The sequence below is a fragment of the Oryctolagus cuniculus genome, chromosome 14 (assembly GCF_051225735.1).
Source record: "Oryctolagus cuniculus isolate XC-2025 breed Fujian yellow rabbit chromosome 14, ASM5122573v1, whole genome shotgun sequence".
In the NCBI taxonomy this organism is placed as follows: domain Eukaryota; kingdom Metazoa; phylum Chordata; class Mammalia; order Lagomorpha; family Leporidae; genus Oryctolagus; species Oryctolagus cuniculus.
Window position 1 is genome coordinate 68,472,611 of NC_142880.1, and position 22,983 is coordinate 68,495,593.

Below are 22,983 nucleotides of genomic sequence, written 5' to 3' on the forward strand. Positions count from 1 at the left end.
GATTGGAAGAGGGTCAGCCAGGACTCAAACCTGGGCCCACCTGGGATGCTGGCGCCACAGGCAGTCTTAGCCTGCTATGCCACAGCACTCAGAATTCTTCTTTCCATATACTTTTTTGAGGTGCTCATTGTATACAGCTCATGGAAAAATAGAAGTGAGTGTTTTGGTGCAAAAAAATTTTTTTTGAGATTTATGTATACTTTTTTCATAATCATTTTCATGAGCCTTTTTAAGATTTGTATGCATTAATTTCAGAAGTTTTTAAAAAGATTTATTTTATTTATTTGAAAGGCAACATTACTGAGTGAGAGATCTACTTGTTTACTCCCTAAATGGCCGTGATAGTCAGGGCTAGGCCAGGCTGAAGCCAGGAGTTCCATCAGTATCTCTCACGAGGGTAGCAAGGGTCCTAGTACTTGGACCACCTTCTGCTGCCTCTCCAGGCGCATTAGCAGGGAGGTAGATTGGAATTGGAACAGTCTGGACATGAACCAACATTCCAATGTGGGATCTGGTGGCACAGGCGGTGGCCTAACCCACTGTGCCACATGGCTGGCCTTCAAAAAATGTCCTGCACCAAAATAAACTTATCTTTTAATTCCATTTTACACAAAATTTTTCTAAATACCCTTTTAGGATACTTCAGCCTTTAAAAGGAGGGTAATTTTGCCATATGTGACAAATTGAAACTTGAGGGGCCTGGCGTTGTGGCACAGCAGGTTAAAGCCACAACTTGCAGTGCTGACATCCCATGTACAATGCCAGTTCTGGGCTCAGCTCTCCACTTCCAATCTGGCTCTCTGCTAATGCACCTGGGAGGGCCTTTGGGCCCCTATTCCCACATGGGAGACCTGGAGGAAGCTGCTGGCTCCTGGCTTTGGCCTGTCCAAGCCCCCGGTCATAGTGGCCATTTGGGGAATGAACCAGTGGATGGAAGATCTCTTTGTCTTTTTTTTTTTTTTTTTTTTTTTAAGATTTATTTATTTTACTTGAAAGTCGCAGTTACTCGTAGAGAGAGAAAGAGAGAAAGATCTTCCATCCACTGGTTCAGTCCCCAGATGGCCACAATGGCCAGAGCTGCACTGATCCAGAGCCAGGAGATTCTTCCAAGTCTCCCACATGAGTGCAGGGGACCAAGGACTTGGGCATCTTATTGCTTTCCCTGGCCATAGCAGAGAGCTGAATCGGAAGTGGAGCAGCCAGATCTCAAACCAGCGCCGATATGGGATGCTGGCACTGCAGGCAGTGGCTTTATCCACTACACCACAGCAGCGGCCCCACTCTGCCTTTCAAATAAATGAATCTATTAACACAAGGAAGAAGAAACTTGAATACATTACACTAAGTGAAATAAGACAGAAAGACCAATACTATATATTTCTACTTAGATATTTAAAAATTGATAGAATCATCGAGTGGAATAAAGATTAGCAGGGGCTAGGGGTAGGAAAAATGGGCAGTTAACAATTGATAGGCCCAGTGTTTCAGTCAAGCAAGATGCAAACTCTAGCAATTTGTACACCAGAGTACCCAAAGTCAGCAATAATATACTCTTAAAAATTTATTAAAAAGAGTAGAGCTCAATTTTTTTTTACTACAATAATATACATGTTTCATTGAAGATGTGGCATCAGAGTTGGGCCTTCAAAGATTGTAGTTGCTCAGCATTCAGGAAGGAGGGTAAGTACTATTAAAGCATGGAAGTCGTTAGAGAATTCAGGGTTTAAGAAATAATGTGTAGTTTGGAATTGAACTGGTTTAAAATTTAAAATGTTAAGTAGAAAAATAATATGAAGGACCTTGAAATAATGACAAAGAAGCAGTACACTTTATTTACTAAGCTATGGAAAGCCTTGAAGATTTTAGAGCTGAGTTGACACAGCTGTAATCTCTCTGGCACAAAATGTAGCATGTCCAACATGTACTATGTTTGAATAATAGATATTACAGTTCTTTAAGATTAGTTTCAGAAATCTTTGGGAAAGATCTTATAAAGTAGTATGCTAGGTGGTGTTGAAATTTGGCTACAATGTTGTTATACAATTAATGAATTTTTCTGGGAAATAATTTGCGAAAATGACACACACTAATCAAGTTCTTAGCATCGGACTTTTTTTTTCCTTACTGAATGTTTTAGGCTTTGAATTAATGTGAATACATGCTAAAGTACATCTTCTTTACAGGTGTTAGTAAAATGGCCTTTCGTCATTTAATTGAGTTCACTTATACAGCAAAATTAATGATACAAGGAGAAGAGGAAGCCAATGATGTGTGGAAAGCAGCAGAGTTTCTACAAATGCTGGAAGCTATCAAAGCCCTTGAAGTCAGGTAATTATTTCTTTTAAGATTTACTTATTTGAAAGGCAGAGTGACAGAAGAGAAATGGAAGATCTTCCATCTGCTGGTTCATTTTCCAAATGCCTACAACAGCCAGGGCTGGAACCAGACCAAAGCCAGGGCTTGGAATTCCCTCCAGGTCTTCCACATGTGTGGCAGGGACCCAAGTACTTTGAGACATCTGCCTTCTCAGACACATTAAAAGGAAATTGTAGTAGTAGCAAAGTGGCCAGGACATGAACCAGCACTCTGAGATGGGATATGAGCATCACAGTTGGTGACTTTTAATAATGCTATGCCACAACATGCACCCCTATTCATTCCTTCCTCCCTCCCTCCTTCCCTTCCGGTTTTAAAGGTAGGCAGAGAAAGAGCGTGTGTCATGCCATGAAGATCTGACATTTTGAAATTAAGACTAAGGATCTGTAAAATTTTCCTGGGTTCTTGCTGTTCTTTCACTTGCATTTGATTTCTTGTCCTTGTTTAAAAACTGTGAAGATTAAACCAAGAAGCATTTTTGTTATCTAATATTCTTTAAGGTGATTATCTTTGGATTTCTGTAAACTGTTTTTGTTGGATTCAAGTTGCTAATTATTTGTACCAAACCTTGTTAGCCAAACCTTTTGTAGAATAAAGATTGACGTGACATTGTTTAAAAATAAGTAAGGAAATTGGTGAAATGAAATAGATAGGCCAGGTGAGAGATAATCAGTCAACTTAGAAATATAAGTAAGATGCTAGGTGTGCTGTATCTAGCTTAGTTCTGAAGCACCTTCTGCAGAAGAAACAAAAATTACTCTATTACAACATTTGTTGTGAGAACAGATCAATTGCTAAGGCGCCATTCTTGGTATTAAAAATTTTCTCCTAGGAAGTGTTTGGAAAACATTAAAGGATATAATGAACAAAGAGCTAAAAATCCTCACATAGTGAATAGTGGCAGTGTAGTATAGTGACTAAGGACAGTTTCTGCAAGCTTTCTCTCTGGGTTTACATCTTAACTCTTTGCTGTATGCTCTTAATGAAGTTATTTAACCTCCTAGCAGTTCAGTGTCCTTATTTGTGAAGTGGGGATAATAGTGATACTTCGTAAATAGGATTATTTGTAAAGGATTAATAAATTAATGCATGGACAGTGCATAGCCTGGTGTATAACACATAGTACTCTGAACTATTGGCTTTTATCAACTCGTACTGGTTTTTGATGGTGACCCTCAATAGAGGTCACTGGCATGACACTAAATTAGAGTTTGGTAAAATGACAAAATGAGCTAATACAATTCATTGGCATGGTTTCATTGGAAGAGAAAAATGACAGTAAGAAATTGAACTGTAATCTATAAATACCATGTCTTTTAACTAGTTTGATGACAGTTCAAGGTTAAACTTTTCTGACAAGAGCTTGGTCATTCTCTTGAGGTATATGTTCTGTGACATATAACAGGTGCTCAGTGAACATTTGTGAAGGGGTAGATGTATGTGTGCCAGTCAGAACCAGATCAGTGTTCCTGCAGGGTATGTTGAACACAGGGAGCACTTAGAGGTGCATGTTGAGCATATACACCTGGGTAGGCCTTCTGTTGTCAAAATGGAGGTAGACTAAAGGGGGATACTTGTAAATGGGGTTAAATCTTGGTTGAGAATCTGCTGGAAAAGTTTTGTTAGGCTCTTTTCCTGCTCACGATAGTGAGTTGTATCTCACTATGGAGAAAATTCTTGGCCACAAAACTGTGGAACATACTCTGTCACGGTGGCCTTAGTGAGATCTAGGAGGCATTTTAATTGAGTTCACATGTATAGTTATTTGGGAGATGGGAAGTAAGAACAACTAGGTGTGGTGGTTTTCTTTGGCCTGTTTATAACCTTTTAGAATATGTATTATTCTACTTAATTTGAGTGGCAAAGAGAGACAGAGCTCTTGTCTTCTAATTTCACTCCCCATGTGCATATAATGGCTGAGGTCCAGCCAGAACCAAATCCAGGATCCAGAGAACTCAATCCAGGTCTTTCATGTGGACAGCAAGAACCTAGTACTTGAGCTGTCACCATGGCCCCCAGGGTGACATTAGCAGGAAGATGGAGTTAGGAGCCAGAGCTGGGACTTGAACACTGGCACTCCCATGTGGGATGTGGGTATCTAACTACTAAGCAAAATGCCTGCTCCCATTAGAGGTTTTTTGTTTTTTTGTGTTTTTTTAATTGTTAAGAGTAGGATCCCTATGGTAATTAGAACCTTCACTGCTTTTCAGTATAAATATAAGTACAGTAACATGTTGAATTGTTTTTTGAACCACAAAAGCATGCAGTATGCTCTAAAGGGTTTCTTTGAAAACAGAAAAGCAGCAGTATTACGTATTGGCTGTTTATAGTAATGCAATGCCTGGGCTTCTACAGGGAAAGGTTTATATTGACTTCTTCATACTGGTTTATGAGCTATTCTGCTTCATTGTGTGTCTCGTAATTTTGTTCAAAATTGAAATCATGTGTCAGAACTCCTGTTTAGAGACACCTCTTCTCACACCCCCATTTGTTGTTATTTGTTTAGCAACTTTCCTAGGCTAATTCTGTAAAGTTTATATTCTTAATGTGTGGCCATTAAAGTCTCTGTTCTGTTCTATTACTGATCAGCTGATGATGTGACAGATATTTCATTAAATGTCTTGAGTCAATAAGTGTCCACACCCTTATTGGGGAGGTCTCTGTTTTGAGGCACACGACTAGCGTTCCATCAAGCAGCTCTGACTTATCCCTTACGTTCTGCGTGCATGGAGCCTCGAGGTCAGATAGAGGTGAGACCTTTGGATCTTCAAAGTAATTTCCTAGGCATGCACACAGCCTTGGGCAGGTGTATATCTTCCAGATTTTCTGGAATATGTCCTTTTTCAAAGTTTCTCATGAAGATTCCAGTTTTTTCCTTTAACCTTTTTTGGTCAGTTTCTTAGTAGCCTAAACTGGTAATACCACTTTAGTAGCTACAATGATGAACTCTTGACTTTTTTTTTTTTTTTTTGAACAGAGCCTTGTGTTTGGGCTATTTGAAGAATGAGCTTTAAGGTCACATCTCCAAATATTTTTGTCTTGTTTTAGATGTATCTTTTAATGAGTGTGTGTAAAACAGCACCTGCCACATGATGATGTTGAAGTACATACACTCTGATCTTTACTTGAAATGACTTCTCCCATCCTGCTTGGACGTACATTGGCATAATATTACTCATCTTCTGGTCTTGGTTGAGAGCCAGCCACCCGCTTTCTGAAGCCTTACATGACTGTTCCAAGCAGATAGATTATATATATACTTCTGTAATTCTATATTTTCTTCATTCAAGATACTTTATTATTATTATTCTCACAGTTTACTAATAGACTTCAACCTCTCTGAGCCAGGAATTATCTGTTTTTCATCTTTAGGAGGCATTTGAGTGGGTTTGAAACTTGAACTTGGGTCTCTTGGGCTACCCACTTGCTAAGTTTTTCTCCTTTCCTTCCCTTACAAGCCTCTAAAATCTCTTGCCTTGCCATTCAGTTCTGAAGACAAGCTGGTTTATTCCACTGTACGAATTATAAAAAGCTGTAGCTGCACTTTTTGTTGTTCTTTAATTGTTCCTTTGTGAGGAAGGGATCTAGGTTCACCAACTAATTCCTAAGACTGGTTAAGAAATAGTTTACAATTTACCTTAACGCTTGTATTTTAAAATAACAAAGAACCATACTTACTATAGGAAGCAATTTTTCTCACTTTAATATCTTGCAAATTAAGTATGCCTCTTTAAATGAGTAGCCAAGCAGTAATCATAATTTAGGTTCAATTAAGTTGTTGTAGATAAGGTTATTTGTATTACTGGTACTGGAGAGGTTGAGCATGTCATTTAAAATGTTCTCTGGATGATTACAAGGTGAATTGATATTAAAGCGAAATGTTATGGAATGGGAATTGGAGCATTCCAAAGTGAGGCATTAATTTCATATTAATTGAGCAAATATTTATCATCACAGGAGTAAGTGCAAAAGCAGTAACTGAGGGCTTTATAGGACCATGGGAAAACATAATTTAACAGCGTAAACAATTTAGAAATAAAAATTAACTTTGTTATTAAATTGATTGCTTAGAGCAGCTCTGTTGAGATTATTGTATAAATCTTGCAGGTACAGAAAGTATGTGAAGTGTTCTCACATTTGCGGTAGAAATTAGAGTGGATCCTAATTCTCAGTCCCATGCAACCGCAAATCGAATATCCCTGTAGTTTCATCTTATTTGGAATATCATATACATGACTCCTACAGTATACATAGTCTTTCATGTTTGCCCTTTTTTGTTTAGACTTTGTTTTACAGATTTGTCCTTGTGGTGGTGGTGGTGATAAATTTATTTTTGTTGCTGGATAGTAGTACATGGTGTGGATATCCCCACAGTTTGTTTTTCCATCTAATGGACTTTGAGGTTTTCCAATTTTTGACTACTGAATTAGTGCTGCTTTTGTTATAATGCTAATGTAAGGTGTGGCTGTGTTTTTAAGTTTGTACAGACTGAACTTAGATGCATTAGGTATTCTAATGGCTATATAGTGGTATGTCATTGTGAGTTTATTTGCTTTTATTTGAAAGAGAGATCTTCCATTCACTCTTCACTCCCAAATGCAATAGCTGGGGTGAGCCAGGCAGAAAGCAGGAACAGAAACTCAGTCCTGGTCTCCCACTTGGCTAGCATGTACCTGACTGCTACCTGCTGTCTCCCAGGGTGCATATTAGCAGGAAGCTAGACTAAAAAGCAGATCAGGGACTGGAACAGAGGCACGCTGTTGGGGAGTGTAGATGTCCCAACTTGTGTCTTAATCATTGCACCAAATCTGCGCTGTTATTGTGGTCCTAATAAGATAGGACTGATGTGCACTAAGTTACTGATATTTATTTGAAGTATACAGCTTGAAGAATTCATGCTGTGGTGTAGCAGGTTGAGCCACTGCCTGCAATACCAGCGTCCCTTATGGGTGCCGTGCCACTTTGAGTCCTGGCTGTTCCACATCCAATCTAGCTCCGCTAAAGTGCCTGCCAAAGCAGTTTAGGATGGCCCTTGTGCTTGGGAGACTGGGATAAAGCTCCTGGCTTCAGCCCCAGCAGATGCTGCCGTGTGGGGAATGAACCAGTAAATGGAAGATCTCTCTGTAACTCTGCCTTTCAAATAAATAAATAAATCTTTATACACGCACACACACACACACATACTTTGAGATGTTTTAAAGAATTATTTTATTTATTTGAAAGACTTACAGAGAGCGAGGTCTTCCATTCCACTGGTTCACTCCCCCAGATGACCACAACGGCCAGAACTGAGCTGATCCAAAGCCAGGAGCCAGGAGCTTCTTCCAGGTCTCCCACACGGTTGCAGGGGCCTGAGGACTTGGGCCATCTTCCACTGCTTTCCCAAGCCATAGCAGAGAGCTGGATCGGAAGAGGAGCAGCCTGGCCTCAAACCAGTACCCACATAGGATGCCGGCGCTGCAGGCTAGGGCTTTAACTCACTGTGCCACAGCACCGGCCCCGAGGTGTTTTTTAAGAGTATTTATTTATTTATTTGAGAGACAGAGTTACAGACAGAGGAGAGGGAGAGACAGAGGAAAAGGTCTCCTATCTGCTGGTTCACTCCCCAAATGGCTGCAGTGGCCAATCTGAAGCCAGGAGGCAGGATCCCAAGCACTTGGGCCGTCTTCTACTGTTTTCCTATGCAAAAGGCAGAGAGCTGGATCAGTAGAGGAGCATCCAAGACACCAACTGGTGCCCATCTGGGATGCCAGTACCGCAGGCTGAGGCTTAGCACACTACACGATAGCACTGGCCGCACAGTTTAACATATGTATATACACACACACAAACACCTGTGGTTCATTATCACTATCAAGATAATGAGCACATTCATCACCCCCAAAGTTTCTTCATGCTGTTTTGTAATCTGTTCCCTCTCTGTTTTTATCCTCATGTGATCTGCTGTCACTATAGATTAGTTTGCCTTTTCTATAATTTTATATACATGTGATCATATAGTATGTATTTGTCTTAGTTCCTATCAGCAATTTTCTTGAAATTCATCTATATTTTTGAGAGTAAATGCCTTTCTTTCATATATATATATATATTTTGAAAACTTTTATTTAATAAATATAAATTTTGAAAGTACAACTTTTGGTCGGCGCCGCTGCTCACTAGGCTGATCCTCCACCTAGCGGTGCCGGCACACCAGGTTCTAGTCCCGGTCGGGGCACCGGATTCTGTCCCAGTTGCCCCTCTTCCAGTCCAGCTCTCTGCTGTGGCCCGGGAGTGCAGTGGAAGATGGCCCAAGTGCTTGGACCCTGCACCCGCATAGGAGACCAGGAGAAGCTCCTGGCTTCATTCAGATCAGCGTGATGCACCGGCCGCAGTGCGCCGGCCGCGGCAGCCATTGGAGGGTGAACCAACGGCAAAAAAGGAAGACCTAAAAGGAAGACCTTTCTCTCTCTTTCTCTCTCACTGTCCACTCTGCCTTTTAAAAAATTTAAAAAAATTAAAAAATAGAAAGTACAACTTTTGGATTATAGTGATTTTACGCCCCATATACTAAGTAAATATTTCAACAGATTGCACCCACACAGACACACCAAGTATAAGGTACTGTTTGTTTGAAGACTAGTTTTACCATTAATTCGCATAGTACAAAACATTAAGGACAGAGATCCTACATGGGGAGTAAGTGCACAGTGACTCCTGTTGTTGATTTAACAATTGACACTCTTATTTATGGCATCAGTAATCACCCTAGGCTCTTGTCATGAGCTGCTGCCAAGGCTATGGAAGCCTCTTGAGTTCACAGACTCTTACCTTATTTAGACAAGGCCATAATCAAAGTGGAAGTTCTCTCCTCCCTTCAGAGAAAGGTACTTCCTTTGATGGCCCATTCTTTCCGCTGGATTCTCACTCAGAGAGATCTTTGATTTAGGTCATTTTTGCCACAGTGTCTTGGCTTTCCATGTAAATGCCTTTCTATTGCTGAATTGTGTTCCACTAAAAAGATGCACTACTATTTGTTTATCTGCTCACTTATTAATGGAGATTTATGTTGTTTCCAGTTTAGGGATAAATACCGAGGAGTGGAATATCTGGCTAGGTATATGATCATGCCAGACTGGCGTGGGCATTGTAATGTGGTTAAGTTGCTTTCTTGGGACACCTGTATGCCATATTTGAGTGTCTGTTTCAAGTCTGGCTTACTTTTCTTCCAATGGGGTTTCTTACTAATGCACTGATAGGCAGCAGATGATAGCTCAAGTACTTGAGTCCCTGCTACCCATGTGGCAGGCCTAGGTGGAGTTTGTGGTCCTTGGCTTTGGCCTGAACTGGCCTAAGCTGTTTTGGGCATTTTCAGGATGAACCAGCAGATGGAAGATCTCTTTCTCTCTTACTCTGCCTTTTGAATAAATAAGTAAATCTTTTAAAAAAGAAAATGCCAAACTGTTCTCTTAAATGTTTATATCACTTTAAATTTCAACCTGCAATGTATGAATGTTACAGTCCTTCAGTCTTGCTGATACTGGTGTGTTTAGGCCTTTTCATTTTAAGTCATGCTGGTGGGTGTGTAGTGGTTTTAATTTATAGTTCTCTAATGACTAATAGTGTTGAGCATCTTTTCACATGCTTTTTTGCCATCTATTTATATTCTTTGGCAAGGTGTTTGTTCAAACTTTTTGCCATTTTAAAATGTGGGTTGTTGTCAAGAATGTTAAGAATATTATGACTTTTTTTCGTATTGCGAGCTAATAGGTTAGCCAGCCAGTTTCATGGATGCTAGCAGAAGACACAGACTCCTGAGTCAGAAAGGACTCGATTGTTTACAGCAGGGATGGGGAACATCCAGGTGGTAAAAGGCCTGTGAAATCATGTGGTCTGGTCCTGTAAAGGCAACTGCAGGCAAGAACTCACATTTAATGAATTTTTAACAGGCTGATTCTAAGTTAGTAATTTTGTATGGCCTGCGAATGATGTTATAAAGAGTCAAATCATCTTGGCAGAAGAAAGATTCTCAGCCACTGACTTAAAGCAAAGGAAACAGAGTGAGCTCCATGTGTGTATCCATTTTCTTCCTCCACCTTGCCCAGTCCTATAGGTGTGACACAGTGACCTAGCTGTGTGCTGTGCTTACAGTGGTTTGTGTCATAGTCAAGGAACCCTGAGCTTTAGAAAAGCCAGATCTTTGACGATGCACTCCAAGCAGACCTGCTTGATCTTTATCCTACTGGACAGTATGAGGGGAGTTCAGAAAGTTCATGGAGAAATGGGAGTAAAAAGTAAGTTTATTTTGGTGCAAGAAATTTTTGAAATCCATGCACAGCTTTTTCATAATACACGTTTTCCATGAACTTTTTGGATACCCCTCATAAGTAATATTCCCTTTGCTTTGGAAGAAGACAAGCTCTGTCTTCCAAAGCTCTTTGCTATAGAAACAACCTTGAAAAGATGGTCCAGAATCAAGGGCTAACACTGCCTGTATTTATAAGACATGTAAAAACATGTGAGGGATCCACGCTTGTTTCCATGCTATCTTGGCTTCTGGTTGTCTGATGACTACAACTTCATTGGTCTCTCTGGTTAATCTACCAATAGGGACTGGGACCTAATCATATTATCAAACAATACTTCAAGCAGTAGGATATGGCTGCCATGCAGTGCTGACCTTGATCATTGCATCCACTCCACCAAGGTCCACCTGGACTCAACCAACTGAACAAGTCCCTAGAAAAAAAATGGCTTTCTCCTTTAGTTTCTGTATTGACTTTTCAACTTTAAAATGCCCTAGGCATTAATCCAAGCATAGCAGGGTGTTTTAGCAATTACACAGACTCTGTTTTGGCCCGCAGGGAAGAGTTTAGGGCGAGTCTGTCGTGCATAGTAACTCCTCACCAATCATTTGAGGCTGACATGATTACCTTCCAGCACCTAGGTGGGGCCATTGATCATATCAGTCTAAATTAGGCTCAATTTTTATGCCACCTTTTTTAATTCGATAACTCTTAATGAGCAGAAAAACTGCCTATAGGGCATGCATAAATAAGTCAGTTATTCCTCCAGGAAGCTCTCACTTGAGAGCTTCTAACCAAGAGTAGCCTGGTTTCAGAGAGATCAAGAGTCCTGAGGGCTACATGATCTTCCTTTTAACACTTGATGGGCCGGCGCCGTGGCTCAATAGGCTAATCCTCCGCCTGCGGCGCCGGCACACCAGGTTCTAATCCCAGTTGGGGCACCGGATTCTGTCCTGGTTGCTCCTCTTCCAGTCCAGCTCTCTGTTGTGGCCCGGGAGTGCAGTGGAGGATGGTCCAGGTCCTTGGGCCCTGCTCCCACATGGGAGACCAGGGGAAGCACCTGGCTCCTGGCTGCGGATCGGTGCGGTATGCCGGCCATTGGAGGGTGAACCAACGGTAAAGGAAAAGCTTTCTCTCTGTCTCTCTCTCTCACTGTCCACTCTGCCTGTCCAAGAAAAAAAAAAAAACTTGATGGTCTCTTTTTTGGACAGGCAGAGTGGACAGTGAGAGAGAGACAGAGAGAAAGGTCTTCCTTTGCCATTGATTCACCCTCCAATGGCTGCCGCAGCTGGCGCACCGCGCTGATCCAATGGCAGGAGCCAGGTGCTTCTCCTGGTCTCCCATGTGGGAGCAGGGCCCAAGCACTTGGGCCATCCTCCACTGCACTCCCTGGCCACAGCAGAGAGCTGGCCTGGAAGAGGGGCAACTGGGACAGAATCCGGTGCCCCGACTGGAACTAGAACCTGGTATGCCGGCGTCGCAAGGCAGAGGATTAGCCTAGTGAGCCGGGGTGCCGGCTGATGGTCTCTCATATCCACCTGAGGTGTGAGTCATTGTATTTGTGGGGGAGAGAAGTTAGAACCTGGCCTCCACACAAGAAGTACAGTCCCAGGAGCACATAGGAGCCCTGGAAAGAAATACTGTTTATAATTATTTGTGTTCTCAAAGAGGGATCTATGTCAGCTGGGCACATGCTGACGTTGCCCTCAATGTGACCTCCTTTCGTAGTTCATTTAGAGTGATTGAGTCTAATTCAAGTGGTAGGACTATGTGAGGTATCAGTTCAGTCTGTCCTGCTCTTTACAAGCGCCTGAATGCCACCTCAGTGGCTGTTGTCCACCTCGTGATCATAACTCCGAGAGTGATAGGCAAATACCTACTATTTTGCGTGAGAGTGCAGAATTTGGCCGTCCCCAGATGTTTTCAAGACTTCTTGGTAAAGTTAAGGGAATTGGTGACCACTTCATATCAGTTTAAAGATGCACACAAGCACTTGGAGCGACATTGGCTTTTTCCTTCTAGAGATGGTTCTGGAAGACAGTGATAACTAAAATTCTGCTTGTTCCTTATACCACCACAGAATCAGTGTATCCCGTTATGATAGCTATAACTTTACCTAGTTCCAATCATCCTCTCTTCTTTTTTTAAAGATTTATTTATTTGTTTGAAAGGCAGAGGGAGAGAGGGGTCTTCCATCCACTTGTTCACTCCCCATGTGGTCACAATGGCTGGAGCTGCGCCCATCAGAAGCCAGGAGCTTCCTCTAGGTCTCCCACACTGGTTCAGGGGCTTGAGGATTTGGGCCATCTTCTACTGCTTTTCCAGGCCACAGCAGAGAGCTAGATCGAAAGTGAAGGAGTGAAGGAGCCAGGATCAAACCGGCACACATGTGGGATGCTAACACTGCCGGCGGTGGCCCCTATCTACTCCTCTTACCTTTCATCTGAAATGGTCAAAGGCGTTTTTATAAAACTTAGAGACCCATTAAGTTTCCCACTTTGGCTCCTGTGGGCCATTGTAAGTATACTTGGCAATTCAGTCAGGTGGTTAATATTCTTAGGAAATGGTGTCAGTCCAACAAGAAAATCCAGGTAACTGAACAGGAATTAAGTTTGATTCTCTTAAGCCCATTTGTTATCAGGTTATCACATAAGAGAGATACCAAGCAAATTGTCCCAAGGCTGCTTTTGGAGAAAGAGAATCATGTATTTCCAAGAATGTTCAGGACCTGAATCCTAAATTTCCAGTTAGGTTTGTATAACTCCCACCCCTTTTTTCTTCATCATTACTCACAAAGCAGCCAAGGAGACAAAAAGTTTATGGGGATAATGGAATTTGATGACCAAACTTCTGTACTCAGATATTTGGATGAGGAGGGGGTGAAGGAGTAGAGTTGTCTTATTCCACAGTACCAGTATCTGTGGTTGGTAGTTAGCGTGTGAAAGGTCTTTTAATGCCTTAACTATTATTCAGTTATTGTGTAGGTTTTTTTTTTTTAAAGATTTATTTATTTATTTAAGAGATAGAGTTACAGACAAATAGGAAGAGACAGAGAGATCTTCCATCTACTGGTCACTCCCCAGATGGCTGCAGTGGCTAGAGCTGGGCCAAGCAGGAGCTTCTTCTGGGTCTCCCACAGGGGTGCAGAGGCTCAAGCACTTGGGCCATCTTCCACTGCTTTCCCAGCGTTCAGCAGGGAGCTGAATCGGAAGTGGAACAGCGGGGACTCGAACTGGCATCTATATGGAATGGCTCCTGTTATGTAGTTTTATAATAAAAAGTGTACCATTATCAGACTATGAGTGGTCCAGAAACCTGAACATATGACTTAGAAAGGAGATTTTACAGTGACCACGGCACTGTACCAGTACCTGTCCATGAACATGTCCAGTACTCATTCTAAAACTGCATTCTCAGTTTTTCTTTGTTACTAGGTAATTTTGTTTTTTAAGACTGCCATTCAGTACAAAGTACCACAAACCGGGTGCCTTAACAGAAGTGTATTCCTAGTGTCTCTCAGTTCTGGAGGCTAGAATTCTGAAGTCAAGGTGTTCATAGAGGGCCTTGATCCCTTCAGAGACTAGGTGAGAATCCTTCTTGCCTCTTCTAGTTTCTGGAAGCCCCAGGCGTTCCGTGGCTGTAGCAACATCACTCCTCCATCTCTGGCTCCATCTCTACATTGCCATCTTCCCTCTGTCTTCATTTGGCTTTGTTTTCTCTGCTTGTATATCCCAACTCCTGTAGAGACATCTACAATGATTTAGTGTGAGTTAAGGCACCCTAATGATGTCTTAACTCAGTTCTGTCTTAATACCTTGAAGGTTAAATTCCAGATCTGTTCATATTCACAGGTATCAGGGACCACCATATCATCCTTTTTTTTTTTTTTCACCTCATAGTTTTTTGTTGTTTTAAGATTTATTTATTTGAAAGAGTTACAGAAAGAGATGTCCCTCCCATTGTTCCTCCCAGATGGCTGCAACAGCCTGGGCTGGGCTGGGCCAGACTGAAGCCAGGAGCCTCCTGCAGGCCTCCCACGTGACTAGCAAGGGCCCAGCACTTGGGCATCTTCCGCTGCCCTTCCAGGCCATCAGGAGGGACACAAATTGGCGCCCACATAGGATGCCAGCACTGCAGGCAACAGCTTAACCCCTACACCACAATGCTAGCCCCTTGTAATCATCTTTTGGAGGAGGAAGACACAGTTCACAGTGATAGCAATAAAGTGGAAGATTCTTTATTGTCCAGTTGTGACTATACAATTTGGTCAATGTGTTTACCGCCAAATTCCGTGAACTTTCCTCATAGTCCGTTAATTGCTATGTGATGTTTCATCCTTCCTCTTTTTTTTTTTCTACAGATTTATTTATTTGTTTGAAAGGCAGAACATGAGAGAGAGAGAGAAGGAGAAAAGGAGGAGGAGAGAGAAATATATTCCCATCTACTGGTTCACTCCCCCAAATAGCTGCAATAGCCAGAGCTGGACCAGACCAAAGCCAGGACTGCATCCTGATATCCCACATGGATGCAGTGGCCCAAGTCCTTAGATCATCTTCTGCTGCCTTCCCACATGCAGAAACAGTACTTGAACTAGCACTCAGCATCACAGGCTACTGTTTACCCTGCTGTGCTGCAATACCAGCCCCTCATGCTTTCAGAAAACCTTACCTTGTTTTGGTATCCTGTCCTCAGTGCCAGAAACTGACAAGAATTATGAGGGATCTGAGGTTTTGCTCACAAGCTAGCAAGTTATTCCACCACTGGGTGATGGATGCTGGTAGATCAGAAGACTTAGGGGCCCAAAGGACAGGATTTTATCACCATCCATGATCACAGCAAGTAGCAGAGTTTTGAGTTGACACTAGTTTTCCCTTCTTAAGTCGTCCCACAGGGGTGGCATAGGATGGCCCAAGTGAATGCTGTATGTGTGAGTGGTTTATATCATAGCTAAGGAATATTTAGCTTAGAAAACCCAAGTCTTTTATGATGAGCTACAAGCAAACCTGCCTGGCCTTTATCCTAGAGGGAGGGACTATTGTCCTTATTACATGGGACAGTAAAAAACCTTTCCTGTCTGTACTGTGTGCATGTATCTGTGAAGAGTCCAAAACGTTTGTAAGATTTTCAGACACTCAAGAAACTCTTAGAGAATAGTCTTTCAACAGGTGTCATCTTTTATTGCGCTTGTTGTAAGATAGCTTATCCCATTCTGGATATAATACTTTTGACAGATGGATGTTTATAAATATCTTCCATAAATTGCCTCTTAATTAACTGTAATTCTAAAGGGTAGAAATTTTTAATTTTGATGAAATTAATTTCACCAGATTTTGCTGTTAGGGATCTCTGCCTTTTTTTTTTTTTTTTTTTTTTTTTTGGTATGCTACTTTAGAATTTTTTCACTAGATTGCCTGCAGATTTTCTTGAAATTTAATAGTTTTAGTTCTTACATTTAAACCTGAGGTCTACTTTTTTGTGTATGATGTGAGATAAGGGTTATTTTTCCCATACACATACCAGTTCTGGTACCATTGTTAAAAAAATTAGCTTTCTCCATTGTATTGCCTAGGAACTTTTTTTCTTATGGAAATAAATTTAATGTACAAGTGTGGATCTGTTTCTGCACTTTATTTTGTTGTGTTTATCTTCATATTTATACTTTACCAAATGTCATTGTCATAATTGTAGCTTTTTAGTAAGTCTTGGGGTCATAAAGTATAAGCTATCCAACCTTGTTTTCTGTTCTTCTGTATCAGTTTCTTCAGAAAAGCCTTTTAAGATTTCAATCTTACAGATTTTTAAAATCTACACATTCTGTATTTCAGAAACAAAGAAAATTCAGCTCCATTAGAGGAGAATACCACAGGAAAAAGTGAGGCCAAAAAAAGGAAGATTGCAGAAACTTCAAATGTTATCACTGAGTCATTGCCGTCTGCAGAATCAGAACCTGTTGAAATCGAGGTGGAGATTGCCGAGGGCACGATCGAGGTGGAAGATGAAGGCATCGAAACGTTAGAGGAAGTGGCTTCTGCTAAGCAGTCCATAAAATACATACAGAGCACAGCTTCCTCTGATGATTCCGCTCTAGCACTGTTGGCAGACATTACCAGCAAGTACCGTCAAGGTGATAGGAAAGGACAGATTAAAGAAGACGGCTGTGCATCTGACCCCATAAGCAAACAGGTAGAAGGTATTGAAATTGTGGAACTTCAGCTGTCACATGTGAAGGACTTATTCCATTGTGAGAAATGTAACCGTTCATTTAAATTGTTTTACCATTTTAAGGAACACATGAAATCACACTCCACTGAGAGTTTCAAGTGTGAAATATGCAATAAAAGGTATCTTCGGGAGAGCGCATGGAAACAGCACCTAAATTGTTACCACCTTGAAGAAGGTGGAGTCAGTAAGAAGCAAAGAACTGGGAAAAAAATTCACATTTGTCAGTACTGTGAGAAACAGTTTGACCACTTTGGACATTTTAAAGAGCATCTTCGAAAACATACAGGTAATGAGCAAGTACTTTTATTTTTTTTATTTATTTTTTTTTTTTTTTTTTTTTTTGACAGGCAGAGTGGACAGTGAGAGAGAGACAGAGAGAAAGGTCTTCCTTTGCCGTTGGTTCACCCTCCAATGGCCGCCGCGGCTGGCGCGCTGCGGCCGGCGCACCGCGCTGATCCGATGGCAGGAGCCAGGAGCCAGGTGCTTTTCCTGGTCTCCCATGGGGTGCAGGGCCCAAGCACCTGGGCCATCCTCCACTGCACTCCCTGGCCACAGCAGAGGGCTGGCCTGGAAGAGGGGCAACCGGGACAGAATCCGGCGCCCCAACCGGGACTAGAACCCGGTGTGCCGGCGCCGCTAGGCGGAGGATTAGCCTAGTGAGCCGCGGCGCCGGCCAGCAAGTACTTTTAAAAGTTTGTCTTTTCCACATTCTCTTCAAGTCCAAATCCTTTCCTTGAAAAAAACAGTGCTACAGAAACCCACTTTCTGTATTAATCTGAAGGCTAAGTACACTGTTTTTTACTAATATCTTGGTGAAATAATGATTCAAGTGCAAAACAACATCAGCCTTGAGAGTAATTATCAGTTAATGCCTTGCCGGTTTTTAGATTTTTCAAAGAAATATATAAAATATAGTTTGTGATATATTTAGGAAAGGATCATAAATTATTAAATCCTGATTGTAGTTGAGTCTTTATTGTTACTAACTTTGTATTTCTCAAGTTAACATGTTTCGTAAGTAAGCAATACAAGCAATCTCTGACATGTTTATTCTTTTTTTACATGCATTTAGTTAACTGTTTTGATTCACCAGCTAAATTGGCAAAATACATGACCATATCCCTTCAGCTCTTCAGTGACAAGTATGTCAGGATTGGTAGGCAGGAGGAGGGTAAGGTCATTGTACTGTTCTTTCAGCTGGAGCCACTCCATACAAGAGACGGATGTTCTAGGAAGACTGCCCCAGTGACCCCTGCCCCTCAGAGTTCTGCATCTCCTGCTTGCCTACCTTTTGCCTGCCCAATTCCATGTCATTTCTGCCTCCCCCAAAGCATTCTTCCCTAGGTCTCTGTCAGACATAGTAGCTCCCACCAATGACTTGACCATTGGGTAGTCCCGACCCATTATAACAGGGTGTAGAGTAGAGTTACCACAGGGCTGTCAGACTTTGGAACTTGAGGCTCAGTGCAGTTAAAGGGCTTCAAGGTAACGATTAGACATTCAGGAAATCTTTTGGGAAAATACCTTCTGGTGTCAGAAATATGTGTTTTATATTTGGGAACCACATAGAGTATGGGGGTGGTGGTCCTTATAAAGCTTATGTCTATTTTAATAGTCTATTGGTGAGTATTTTTACAGCTACAATGGATTAATTTTGCAAAAGAATCAATGAACCAGCAGCACAATAAATATACATTAGTTAGGTAACTAGCAGACTGTGACAAGGGTTTCCAGTTTTTCCAGTGGATAATCAGTTGCTTGGATATGATTTCCTAGGAATGTCAGTTCCCTTTGAAATTATGTTTGATAAGTAACAGTTAAATTGTTATAAATAACTGAACTATTTGACCATTAAAGAAGCAGTTTAGCACATACAGCAAACTGACCTTTTATTTTTAACTTCAGTTACTGTACTGATAATTGGTGACAAGATAGTTGGAATTGTGATTAGTGACTTACTGAATTCAGGAAGAGCAAAGTAAGTTAATAAGACTTGGATTATTTTTCCCGTAGAATGAAGGATGAAGATAAGAGACAATCTTGTTCCTATTTACTGCTCTCAAAACACTTAATACATGCTACTCAGTTACATGCTTTACATCTTTTGTTAGTGTAGTGGTTTGGTTTCCTATGTGTTATTTTGTTTGTTTGAGAGGCAGAGTTACAGAAGGAGAAACACAGAGAAAGGTCTTCCATCCACTGGTTCACTTCCCAAATGGTCGCAACAGCTGGAGCTGGGCCAATCCACAGCAAAGAGCCAGGAGCTTCTTCTGGGTCTCCCATGCAGGTGCAGGGGCCCAAGGGCTTGGGCCGTTTTCTACTGCCTTCCTAGGCCATGGAGAGCTGGATGGGAAGTGGAGCAGCTGGGACTGCAACTGGCGCCCATATGGAATGCCAGTGCCAAAGATGGAGGCTTAGCGTACTGTGCCACAGTGTCAGCCCCACATGTTCTTTAAAAAAAAAAAAAATTATTTGGAATTCAGAGTTATAGAGAGGGAAAGACAGAGAAGTCTTCCATCCACTGGTTACCTTCCCAAGTGGCTACAATGGCCAGGATTGAACCAGGTAGAAGCCAAGAGTTAGAAACTTAATTGGGGTCTTCCACATGGGTGGCAGAAGTCCAAGCACTTGAGCCATTTTCCACTGCTTTTCCCAGCTGTTAGCAGGGAGCTGAATTGCAAGTGGAGCAGTTGGGATGCTTACCCGTGTCCGTATGGGATGCCAGTTTCACAGGTGGCAGCTTTACCTGCTTTGCCGCAACACTAGCCCCTCGTATGTGTTTTGAAGTATGAACTATAATACTGTGTCTTGATTGGCTGTTACCTGTCCTCTGAATTTAATGTGGCTGAAGAGGCTGAAAGGACTGACCGTGTGGCATGCATCTAGGCACATGGAGTATCTAGAAGTGATGTAAGAGGCTGCGATCATGTAGTTGTTTTTATGAATGCTGTAGATGAGTTGAGTTCTTATCTTGAACAACTTTGGGTCATTTTAAAAGAGTTTAAGTTGAGAAGAGCTCTGATCAGATTTAAATTCTAAAAGGATGACTGGTAAGATAGAGTGGGATGAAACCTGCTAGCTTATATCATAAGAAATCTGTTGGAGTACTCTAAACCAGAATGGGAGTTTAGGGAAAACCTTGTGGGAAAGGGGGAGGGGGAGAGATTTTAGTAATGGTAAGTAGGCAAAATCAGTAGGATTTGATATTGTGTAAGGTATGAAGCTCAAAGAGAGGTTGACTCCCACTTTCCTGATTTGAGTGACTTCATGATTGGAGGTTATTAACCTAGAAAAATACAGAAGGGTAAGCACTTTTGGGGGGAGGGAAAATACCAGATACATTTGCAGATAATCTTGTGGAACTCTTAATGTGAGAAAGAACTAAGGGTGACTTTTAGTTGCTTCCTGCTTTCCATAGAGCATGGGTCTGGAAATCAGAATTCAATTCTGGTTCCAATTCTGTCGTTTGCCAGCAGGGTGAACTTGACTGGTCACTTTGCCGCTGGGCTTCTTTCCTTGTCTGTGTGAATAAGGATAATTATACCTACTTTATAGGATTGTGACACATAAGAAAAATGGTGAAGGCACTGTGAGAACATTAATTTACATATCTTAAATAGTCAGTTTTTTGCTATTTCTAGATTTTACTGAGCTTATGAAGCTAATTTTTAAATAGAAACAGCTCAAGTGGCATACAATGAAAAGTGAGTCTCTGTCCTACTTGACTCTTGAGAAGCAAGAGTCATTTTCTTATTTAACCTTCCAGATCTATTCCTTGCATTTTCAAGTAGCCATAGACATGCATACTCACACATACAGGAAAAATAAACAGGAACAATCACAGTGCTAGGCCACCTAACTTATCTTGAAGTCTTTTTAAAAAATATATGAACCATTTGTGAATATAGTTTTTTGTTTGGTTGTTTTTTGTGTTTCTTCTTCTTTTTTTTTTTTTTTTTTTTTTTTTTTGCTGTAGCTGCCCAGTATTTCAGTGCTTGCTTATGCCATAATTACTCCTTTTGCTAGACTTTTAGGAATACAAACTGTACTTTTATAAGTATATATACATTCAGTTGTAAGAGCAGAATTACCAAGTTAAAGAATACATACATTTTAAATCTTGCCAGTGTTATCAGATTTCCCTTTAAAGAGGCTGTGCCAATTGATGTTTGTAGATTTCATTGATAATGAAAAAATAAACACTATTAAAGCCATAAATTGTAGCCATTTTATTTAACAGTTAAATTCTCAACATTTTTTAGAGTTGAAAAGTTTCTTTATCAACACTGATTCCAGGTAACTAAGTCTTCCCTTTTTTATCCTTTGAAATCTTAGTTCTATTATATACAAGCCCTGAAGTCCCTCATTCTCCTCATTTTGTACTATACCTCACTTAACCTTCCTGTCATTCCATGTCCCCTTCCACCTAGATATTACATGGTTTTTTTGTTTTGTTTTTAAAATTTATTTATTTATTTATTTGAAAGAGTTATATAGAGAAGGAGAGGCAGAGAGAGAGAGAGGTCTTCCATTTGCTCGTTCATTCCCCAGTTGCCGCAATGGCCGGAGCCATGTTGATCCAAAGCCAGGAATCAGGAACTTTTTCTGGGTTCCACACAGGTGCAGGGGCCCAAGGACTTGGGCCATCTTCTACTGCTTTCCCAGACGATAGCATAGAGCTGGATCCAAAGTGGAGCAGCCGGAACTCGAACCAGTGCCCATATGAGATGCCAGCACTGCAGGCAACAGCTTTACCCATTACGCCACAGTGCCAGCCTCCAGTTATTACATGTTTTTTGACCTCTCTATCTTAACTGACCTCATTGTATGCAGCCTGAGTCACCTCTTGTACTGTAAGAATATTTCCTTGTTGAAAGGAACCATACTTGATCTAAAAAGACCTCCATCCTAGAATCAGTGCATTTATTCCTACCCCCTGTTGCTCATTACAGCTGGAGAACAGTTTGTCTCTGACCTTAGGTTAGGCCTTTTGCTGTCTGACTTTTCCTAGTTGCTGTTCAAGCAAGATCTTCACTACCCATCCAACACCTTCAGCAGATGACATACCTGTCTTCCCACCCCCAGCATACCTGTAGCATCAAACCTCTCTTTTTTATTCCAGAAGAAGAGATTTCCCTTTTCTTCAAAGCCCATCCAATGACACCATATCACTGACTACTGTAATTTCCCTCAGTTTTTTTTTTTTCTTAGCTATCCCATTTATATTTCTTTTGCTATCTCACCTACCTGCTGTTTTAACTCAGTTGCTGTTTTAACTCAGTGTTTTCACTAGGTTCTGACCTTGATTCTTGAATTTTTTTTTTTTTTTTTTTTTTTTTTTTTTGGTAAAGATTGATTTATTTTTTTGAAAGTCAGAGTTAGGCAGAGAGAGAGAGAAGTCTACCATCCGATGGTTCACTCCCCAATTGGCCGCAATGGCCAGAGTTGCGCCGATCCCAAGCCAGGACTCAGGAGCTTCTTTTGGTCTCCCACACGGATGCAGGGGCCCAAGGACTTGGGCCATCATCTTGTGCTTTCCCAGGCCTCAGCAGAGAGCTGGATCAGAAATGGAGCAGCCAGGTCTCAAACCGGCACCCATATATGATGCTGGCACTTCAGGCCAGGGTGTTAACCCGCTGTGCCACAGCACCAGCCCCGATTCTTGATTCTTTTATCACACAACATCCTCTGAGTAATTTTACCTATTCCAGAAGTTTTTATTACCATTAAAAATAACCCCTGACCCTCATTCCGTACAACAGTGTTCCCTCCGACTCCAGAACTGTTCCTACAACTGTCTGCCAGACATCTCCACTCTGCCCTGAGCACCACAAACCCAGCAGACACAAAACTGTGAACATACACTCCTTTCCCGCTACTACCCAACCCAGACCTACTTCGACCTACATGTCTGCATTTTTTATGCAGGCTGGTATTCTAAGCCAGAGACTGGGGCATCCCCATGCTATTTTACACTTGTGTGCCCTGCATAGGATGCACTTCGTCTCTTTCAAGCCCAGGCAGACTTGCCCTTTCCTCTGCGCTGCTGCAGTGCGTGTTCCATGTCTCTCCTGTTAACAGGCTTTCTGCAGTGTGTTTG

The 22,983-nt window shown here is 41.5% G+C and overlaps 1 protein-coding gene across 16 annotated transcripts in view; it reads left to right on the forward strand.

Moving 5' to 3' along the window:
- ZBTB35 (zinc finger and BTB domain containing 35) overlaps nucleotides 1-22,983 on the forward strand; it is a 35,718-nt gene that overhangs the window by 9,185 nt on the left and 3,550 nt on the right. For 7 of the 16 annotated variants that reach the window (XM_008262162.5, XM_051853504.3, XM_070056681.2 and 4 more), the window contains 2 exons: nucleotides 2,184-2,328; nucleotides 16,487-17,169. In XM_008262162.5, the coding sequence (XP_008260384.1) occupies nucleotides 2,184-2,328; nucleotides 16,487-17,169 (828 nt within the window). The remainder of the gene's footprint in view (nucleotides 1-2,183; nucleotides 2,329-16,486; nucleotides 17,170-22,983) is intronic. The other 9 variants (XM_070056682.2, XM_070056687.2, XM_070056684.1 and 6 more) reach the window with 2 other exon arrangements.